Genomic DNA, 9,158 nt, shown 5'->3' with positions numbered 1-9,158 from the left:
GGTCCGGTTTGGGTTGCCATTTATTTATTTATGGTTGGGCTGTTTTGGCAAAAGTGAAACAAATGCTTCTATTTTTATTTCCATATATCACCATTTTACAGCGAAACCCCACTGAAATCCAACCAAATCAACAAATAGCAAATGATGCAAGCTATTTCCCGCTCTGGTTTGGGTCATGTTTGTAGTTTGGACATTTACTACACTTCCGTTTCATTTCAGCGTATATTTTATTTACTCCAAAAATACCAAGCAAAACTCAAAACAGACCATAGACTTCTATTTAGTTAATATCCATAAAAATGCTGTATTGAGTCATAGTGACACAGATTGGGTACCATACATAAACAGAACCCTCCTGTAAAATTGGTCCAATCAATCAACAAATCAGCCTAAAAATACCTGAGCAATGAGCCAGCAGAAAAAAAAAAATCAATTAAATGGCAAGACTCACATTTATTGTTTGGTAAAATGAATTTTGAATATCAATAATAAATTAATTTAAAGTTGAGGATTTGAGTCTCCAAATCATGTTTGTGCAGTCAACTGAGGTAGTCAAAGACAAACCGTTTTAAACATGAATCCTGGTCCTTCATGGTCAAGTTGGTCAAGTTCTTATGGCTGACATTAAAAAGACAAGAACCTGACTTTAAAGAGAGATTTTGGAATGTTATTTTTGTCTTGTGAATAGTAGCTGTGCACCTTTAAAGGTGCCATTAAGCCCTTTTTTGAAGAAACAGTTTGAGTAATGTAAATAAAAACAAACTCCTTTTGTTTGAAGCATCTGGTGCAATATCCTAACAAAAAAACAAAACAAATCCCTTCAAGTGTTCAGGACAGATGTGTGGGCTCTCCTTCGCCTCACAGGTCGCTCCTCCACTCGGGGTCCAGGTACTGCTGAATGGCACTCTCAGCAGTCTCCACTAAACATATTCACAGAAGGAAAGCAAAGATTGATTCATTGATGTTCATTGTGAGATGTGTGGGATACTAATGAAAATATATATGCCTGTCACCTTTGGTATCAATGCTGATGTAGAGAAAAGCGAGTCTCATCACCACATCCTCGTCTTCCTCTGCTTCAGTGAAACCGGTGTAGCCTCCTTCATCCTTACTGTACTGGATGAAGCTGCAGACAGCAGACGACAAAGTTAACTGGGACTGCTCTCTTGAATTTAAATGAATACAGTTATAATATGCTGACACATACCGGGCCCAGGTCGAATCTGTGTTCAGCACTCTGGGGTTTCCCACCACAATCAGCAGGGCTTTAGCTCGAGTCACAGCCACGTTGAATCTCTGGACAAGAAAAGAGTGTGTCAGAATGATGTTTTGTGTGTACATACACAGCACACATGCACGTGTTTGCGTCATCTACCTTCTCATTCTTGACAAAGCCGAGGTTGAACTGTTGGTCTATCTCTGCATAATTGGGGCTGCTCCGCACTGTCGACACCATGATCACCCTCCTCTCCTGACCTTGGAACTCCTCCACTGAACCCACCTGACACACACACACACACACACACACACACACACAGATGTATGTTCCTTCATATACTTAAGACAATACTTCTGCTGTGTTTTTTCAATTCTTTAAGTGTGAAATGTGTAGTTACCTTAAGGCTGCCCATTTCCTTGATTTTAAGCTCTTTCCCAACTTTGTCCAAGGCCTTACGGATTTTCTGCACCTGTGCGACACCCAGAAAAAAAACATTTGCAGCTTTTAATATAATTGAGATGAACATGTTTCCTCTTCTACCTGTGTACATTTGTGTTAGAGTAATCTGCAACAATACTAAGATTCTGTATCCTGTGTGTTTAAACTGTATTAATTCTAACCTGTTTCCTGTAGGGGGCGATGATGCCTATGTCTTCAGGTGAGATGGTAGCCAGGCCCCTCTTGCCGTGTGTCTGCAGCAGTTTCCTGACGTAGTCCATCAGCACCTCCACCTCTGCTACATTGAAGAATGAAGGACTGCTGGCCTCTCGCTCATCGACGCCAGCCACCCCATGGAAGATCACTGGGAAGCCCTGAGAGATACGTGAGCTCTATTTAATATTTCAGAACATACATACTATTCAAGAAAATGTTTAGGGTTTTTGTATATGTTTGAGAGAAATTCTTTTCAATACTGTGCCATTATGGGGTGGAAAAAACTACAAGAAAAGAGAAATATTTACTAAAGTTGATTTGGGTCAGCCTTTCACTGTGTGGACATGAAGAAGAATGCATGTAACATATTCTCCCAGCTGAGCCCCTGGTAGCTTCTCACCTACACCCTACTGAGAGGTTGACTTTGTCTGCCTCTGGCCCAACCCTGCCAATCAAGGCAGATCACCCACTTTCATAGGGAGAGGACGTGCCTCTTCTTGAAGCAGTCCTCACGACTGCCAGCCACTGGGCTTCTGAGTTCATTTAGTGGGATTCCTGACTTGTGTTATCAGAGAACCGGGGTTACGTCTGTAAACTTTCTGTTCACATGCACTGTACAGCTTGTGTGTGCTGAAAAATTGTTAATTATCAATGTAATTGTTACCTTTCTTGGGAGGTATTCCCAGTAGCAGTAGGAGTTGCGTAAAATTTCATCCGCGCAAACCTGCAACTCCCCATCGTAGAAGAGTTCATTGGGAATCTTCAGGATGGCAGGATGGGACCTTAGCAGGGCACACACACATGAAAATGAGACGATGTAGAAAATCAAACACATCGTTTCTTTCAAGAGTTGACCTACAACTGTCTCTACTGCCACACCTGTAGTTGTGCAGCAGTTTGGTGACAAAGCGATTGTTGAACATGCCCTCGTTCTTCTGGTACAGAGGGAAATCCTTCATCAAGCGCTCCAAGAGGGACACTCCTGCAGACAGCAGAGCCCTTTAACTCCAGAACAAAGTATCCTCATTGCTTCAAATTACAGTGTTTTAAACGGTGTGTGTGAGCGTGTCTGTACTTGCCCATGCCGTATTTTAGTGCAAAAGGGGATCTGAGGATGGGTCCGAGTTGTTTGGGATCCCCAGCCAGAACGACCTGACCCGACTCTGGATCAAGCAGCCCTTTGTTCCACGAATGACAAAAATCAACCAACACATAAAACAAGTTCAGTACAATCACAGAAAACTCACTGCTGTTTGTTTTTGTTACCTGCCAGTGGGACTAAGCACTCAGTCTCCACAGCATGTCCTGCCTCGTCCACAAACACGTGAGTGAAATGACCTGCAGGGATGCCTCCTGTGACCAACCTGTAGAGATAAGAAAGTACATACAAGTATTGCCACAGAACTTCTTCATTAGAGTTGACTGGTCGTATTCTGACTGGCAGAGAAAACAGACAGGATTTGAATACTGTACTGTGTAAGAGTGAAATACAGCTTTTTTTGATAGTCAAACTGTTCTGCTGTATTCTTTCACTACCTTCCAGCAGTTAGCAGGGTGGTGACAATGATCCTATACTCCATCAGCTTCTCTTTAGCAGGATAAACATAACAATCCCCGACCAGGTTAGAGCATGCCTGTGAAAGAACCACAATGTTCATGTACAAAATCTAAACAAAAATCCCACAACAGCATCAAACATGTAAAGCACCAAAAAGTGCAGCAGTACTGCAGAGAGAAAGCAAGCGAATGGGGGTAGATAATCCAACTGTGAATGACAGAGTGAATGTATATAAGTTGCTTCCTGAATCAAAGAAGTGCTTCACATCTGAAACAAACGCTTCTCACTTTGAGACCGTCGGGGACAGATTTTGGTTCCCTGCTGCTGGCGTATATGCGGTATACTTTATGCTCATCCACATGGTCCAGTATCTTCTTGCAGAGCAGATCAGCAGCGCTGTTGGAGGGAGCACAGGCCAGGATGTGGCAGGAGGCCTGGTTCTTCTCTATCTGCTTGATGGCCTCCACCAGAGTCACAGTTTTGCCTGAACAGACAGAATACCAGAACCATCTGAATAAATTTGACTTTGTGAGGGATTGGTTGGATAACAGTTCAAACCTTCCTGCTTAAGCAGTGAAGACCAAGACAGAGTAATATGCTGGTACTTGCTGTACCTGTTCCAGGCGGGCCAAACACCAGGTAGGGGGCAGGTTTGGATGAGCCAGCCACAATATGTTGTACAGCCTGATACTGCTCTGGGTTTTTCTCCAGCTTTGAGTCAAACAGCCTATCAACGGCATTGAGGATCAGAGATCAAACCTTACCCGTAGCCTTCACTGATTAGTGTGATCATGAGGGTAGCTCATTGATTTACATTACTTAGTCATATGTAGAAGAAGAGATTTTACTGACCTCACTGTGCTGTGAAATACCCAGCTAAGATATACATTATCTTTAGATATATACATCCATATACTAACATGTCTAACCTGAGTCGGGGAAGTTCAGTTTGTTGCGAGGATGAGGTGGGTGCTGCAGGGAACAGCACATTTTCCAATCTGTATTGAGCTGCCAGCTCTGCCGCTCTGTGCTGAAGACGCAAAGTCAGACGATTGACAGTGAACTCAACGCAAAATTTCATGCCTTCAACAAAGCGATCCAGCAATCTGCAAACGAAGTCACAGAAAAACTGCGTGAATCTCATATCTTGACAAACATACAAGTCAATGAGTTAATGATTGTATGTTAATGTGAAGCCACATGCTTACTGTGAGCCGAAGCCAAGTCTGACACTGTCCAGCTGCACGCTGTGGACATAGCCGCGATACTTAATCGTCTTTTCTCCCACAGGATACGCCAGTAGTGCATCCCCTCGTAGCACAGACGGGCGGTTCTCAGACACACCAGGTACCTGGCAGGTGAATATATTGTATTGTTAATCAAAATCATTTAAAATTTATCAGACGTCATTTGTTTTTTTTTTGTTTTACAATAATTATTTTCTTAACAATCTGACCACCAGGGATCATTGTAATATTCAAAAACTGATCTATAACGTTGACAATTGCCTTTAAATGAGACATACACACTCACGTCATCTGTAATGTTTGCTTTATATAGCTAATAGTACTGTTCTTTGCACTATGGTGATGTTTGTCAATTGTTTTTCGATCATTTTTGGGCTTTTACCCTTTATTTAGGCAGAACAGCATATAAAAATTGACAGGAAGTCAGGTCAGGTGATTTTTTTAATTGTCATTTCAGCTGTTTACAGTAGTAACAGTGAAATGAGATAACGTTCTTCCAGGGACCAATTGCTACACTACAATAAACTACACGAGAAGTTAGATACAGATTATACATACTGCCCAAAGACTATACACAGCGCAAGAGAAAACAGTAAATACAAAAGGAGCAGCACCGACCAGAACACGGTTCTGTGTGGAATGTGTGAGACAGCCATAAAGTGCAGTTAGGACAGTTAATGTAAACAGTATAAAGTGCAGGGGGAAAAGGGGGAGAGATGGGACGGCAGGGCCATAAGCCAGAATCGAACCAAGGCCGTCGCACATGGATTGCATGCTCGACCAGGTGATCCACCAGGGCTCACGGTGAGTATTAATGATATGTCCAAGCACTAGAGATGCTATGTAGTTTGCTGGCCATTGCAAATTGTCCTCAAAATTCTCTAAGTGAGAGAAGAAATGAAAACATGAATGAAGGAGTGACAGGTATTAACCTCCAGAACGAGAAGTTTCTTGTTGACTTGGTCTCTGGTCATGATGGCCACTTCTTGTTCACTGTTGGGGATGTTGTATCTTTTGATGTCCACCACCATCTGTTGCTCCTCCAGATACAGCAGCAGATGAAACTTCTCTGAGTAGTTACTCCAGCTCAAGGGGCTTTCCAGCAAGGCCCTTCTGAACACACCAAAGGAAAAAAACAAATCGTATGGCAGTGTACATGCTATAGAATAGAAGCTCTGAAAACCCATTTTACTGACTCTGTTTATGATATATCACCGTTGACTGCTAACCGGCCAGTAGAGGCTTATGTTTTGGGGTAAAATGTTAATAGCCATGTTATGTCTCATGATCCAAGTCATACAGCTGTAGTTACTACAAGTGGACACTGTATTCCAACGTCCGATACTTTGGCAGAAAACAAATGAAATACGTTGTCAATTAAGATTTTGCTGATAACTTTCAAGATCAGCATTTTTGCAATGTGCCAGATACGTTAATTAACAACATTTCCTTGTTACGTAAATGAAAAACGTCATCTGGTTGGCATGACTTTCCCTCAAAAATGTATTTGCAGTTGCATCTATCAACTGGCTACATAACACATACATATAAAACTCATAAAAATCGCATGCAAAACACATCAATGAAGTTGATGAAGCGTTTCCATCGCCATTACACCAGTGGTGTCCTTTCATTACTGAACAATAGCTGGACATCAAAAACTGGACTGAATTTACCTTTTATCAGGGATGAAGGTAGGCTGCTTCAGTGAATTGATAAGTAGGTTCATGTATGCTGGCATTCGATACGGTTTCAGCTCAACTTCATTTCTTAGCTGCACCACTGACAGTCTGGTACCAAAAGAAAAACAGAAAATAGAAAGGGTTGGACACATCACAGAGAGATGTACAGCATTTCAATTTTTACATTTTCTACATATGTAACAGTGTGCTGAGTGAACGGTGATACCCTTCAGGTGGCTGTCCATCCACAATATTGTAATCAACTTCAGGGGTCCAGGCAGGGAGAGAGCGAGGTTTGTAGGGTGCTATGGGTGCCAGCTCCCGTCCTAAGGCAGTTATGCACTGAGCCTCAATGAAGCGCACAATGTGGAATGCAGTGGAGGTCTGCAGGTCTTGTCTGAACTCAAAGGCCAGTGTAGCTGGATAGAAACCAACCACAGTGCAGTGGAAAATAACCTGGATCTCATAGCTGTCACCTGGGAAAAGAATATAACAGGTAATGATGTTTATTGTATTTATATTTGTTTATAGTGCTCATAATTTCTCGTTCAGCTGAGCAAACATGGCATCACCATATTACCTGGATGTAGACACAAAGGGTTTGTCTTAGTCACTTTGCTCTCATCCTTTAGAGTGAAGTACTTCAGCCAGTGCAGTGGGGTGTAGTAGGTGAAATACACAGGCTTTGTTCCAGAGTTTTCCACTTTCAGGTTTACCAAACACTGTTTCAAAAAGGAAAAGAAAAGTTTTCACACTTCTTCGGCTTATCTCATTCAGCAAATGATCATCAGAGAGCGCTGCAGTTTCATAACGATCATACCTCGTGTTCGTCCACAAGCAAGCAAAGTTTCCCATTCTCAAACTGATGGTCGGAGTTGATCCGGATGCCATTTTTGTCAGAGATGAACTGAGCTCTGTGGGTGCGAAAAGGTTACAAAAACGCTGTGTTAAAGGCAGCCAAGTGGGATGATTTTTTGGAGAACCATTAAATCACAGTCAAATTTCAAATTTACTCTTTCATGTATGTTTTTATTTTATAACCTCACACTCGGAAATAAAATCTGTTGTTGTGAGCCTGGACTCCAACGAGGGACCCTCTGACTATTGATTGTGGCCTTTTAAATTCATTTTTACTTATTGACTTGAAAGCAATTCTCATTTATTGAGTTCACAACAAAAATTATTAAATGCATCTGACACAGATAAAAGGCTTTTGTGAGCATGAGGGCTCTGTTACCTGTCCGTCTTCAGTCTCTTCATCAGAAGACTGGCCAGTTTCCTCCTGGCTCTAACCCCTGTCACTGCTTCATCTCCGGAGACGACGGCCTGCACTGTCCCGGGACTCGCGGCTCCACTCCGGGAAGCCTCTGGCTGATGGCCCCTGTTTGAATGCCACTGGTCCACATAAAGAGCTATGACCTGTGCAGGGGATCACATCATGTCAGTTTTAAACAAACAGATCCAAAAAAATCAAAACAAAAACAAACACCCCACTATCAAGCTGTGGCATCACTTTTGCATGTGATCACCAGTTCAGGAGGATCCCAACCTCACTTGCAACTACTTAGTTATTTAATGGAGTCAGATGTGTGATGGACTTTAACCCGTAGTTTAGATGGCAGTTTTCCTTCTCTTCTAAGGAAAACTGCCATTCACAAAGGACCCCATGTGACTCGTTACTCGTTACTCGTTACAACACAACAGAGCAGTAACGAAGTCGAAACCAACTTTACCATCCCCAACGACTGTCTCAACGACTGTCGTTTGTCACAATGGAACACTAAACGAGCTTATGGAAAGAAGGAAAGTGACATATTTTGTCATTGGAGGGAACTCACTCCAACGAAATTTGTTCTCTGCATTTAACCCACCCAAGTGACGTGCACACACACACAGCAAACCCGGGGCAGTGGGCGACCGCGTGCAGCAGGGTACCTTGCTCAAGGGTACCTCAGCCATGGACACCGGGACGGGGAATCGAACCAGCGATCCACCGGTTACGGGTCCGACACCCTAACCGCTGATCCACGACTGCCCCTTATGACACCACTGGTCATGTGAATGCCTCCACAGAGGTTAAATACCTGGGTCTCCACACCAGCTAGTTGGACTAGTCCCAGCCTAGTCAAGCGAGCATGAACTAATGAAGCCTCTTGGATGAGAGGTGAAACGTCTTCAAAGACAGATAACTAAGTCCAGTTGCATTCGATTGAATTTCCTTGAGACAACTGTAGGTTTCAAATTCTTTGGAAATATTATATCCTCTTGTATCTGACGATTGTGCCACTAAATAAAATAAACCAAGCAGAGTCAAATAAAAATTAGAGTGGAGTCAAAGCCATAAAATAGACTTTTGAATATTATTAGCTGGAGGCCTAATTAATATGCCATCGAGGAGGGAACAGAGCATGAAAGAGATACTGATCTCGATTTAACAGCTGATGAAAGCCAAAGGTTGTTGGATTATTACACCACAAAAGATGTGAAATGCAATTACCCTTGCTTAATATTAAATTAATACGACTGAAATAGGCGTGGAGGTGGATACCGTAGAGTTGAAGCGAATTGTGTCCCTTCGTCTCGTTACTTTGTTGCACACCTTCAGGGCATAGAGAACTGAACCGAAGTTTGGATCTTTGCTTCCGGCATTCCTAAAATCAACACAACAACATTAAGCCTATTTGCGGAAACATCACCAACCTTTGTCAAAAATGGAGCTCTCCGGAGAGCGACTCACCTACTCCTGAACTCGGTGTTATAAATATCTCTTAGTGTCAGCCTGTCTGAGATGGAAGCTC

At 42.6% G+C, this 9,158-nt stretch overlaps 1 protein-coding gene across 4 annotated transcripts in view; it reads right to left on the bottom strand.

The window, feature by feature from the left end:
- Nucleotides 1-208: 208 nt before the first annotated feature.
- LOC124062945 (putative helicase mov-10-B.1) overlaps nucleotides 209-9,158 on the bottom strand; it is a 36,084-nt gene continuing 27,134 nt past the window's right edge. For 2 of the 4 annotated variants that reach the window (XM_046396073.1, XM_046396078.1), the window contains 8 exons: nucleotides 2,753-2,855; nucleotides 2,538-2,655; nucleotides 1,840-2,031; nucleotides 1,617-1,688; nucleotides 1,376-1,501; nucleotides 1,208-1,296; nucleotides 1,014-1,126; nucleotides 209-920 (listed from right to left, as the gene is read on the bottom strand). In XM_046396073.1, coding sequence (XP_046252029.1) covers nucleotides 859-920; nucleotides 1,014-1,126; nucleotides 1,208-1,296; nucleotides 1,376-1,501; nucleotides 1,617-1,688; nucleotides 1,840-2,031; nucleotides 2,538-2,655; nucleotides 2,753-2,855 — 875 coding nt within the window. In that variant the 3' untranslated portion in view covers nucleotides 209-858. Of the gene's footprint in view, nucleotides 921-1,013; nucleotides 1,127-1,207; nucleotides 1,297-1,375; nucleotides 1,502-1,616; nucleotides 1,689-1,839; nucleotides 2,032-2,537; nucleotides 2,656-2,752; nucleotides 2,856-2,952; nucleotides 3,052-3,139; nucleotides 3,238-3,409; nucleotides 3,508-3,718; nucleotides 3,916-4,045; nucleotides 4,159-4,360; nucleotides 4,538-4,639; nucleotides 4,783-5,610; nucleotides 5,792-6,354; nucleotides 6,469-9,158 lie in introns of all 4 variants that reach the window. The other 2 variants (XM_046396075.1, XM_046396074.1) reach the window with 2 other exon arrangements.

This window comes from Scatophagus argus, chromosome 8, assembly GCF_020382885.2.
Source record: "Scatophagus argus isolate fScaArg1 chromosome 8, fScaArg1.pri, whole genome shotgun sequence".
In the NCBI taxonomy this organism is placed as follows: domain Eukaryota; kingdom Metazoa; phylum Chordata; class Actinopteri; family Scatophagidae; genus Scatophagus; species Scatophagus argus.
Note: the sequence above shows the minus strand (reverse complement) of the source record. Positions and strands in the feature narration are given on the sequence as shown.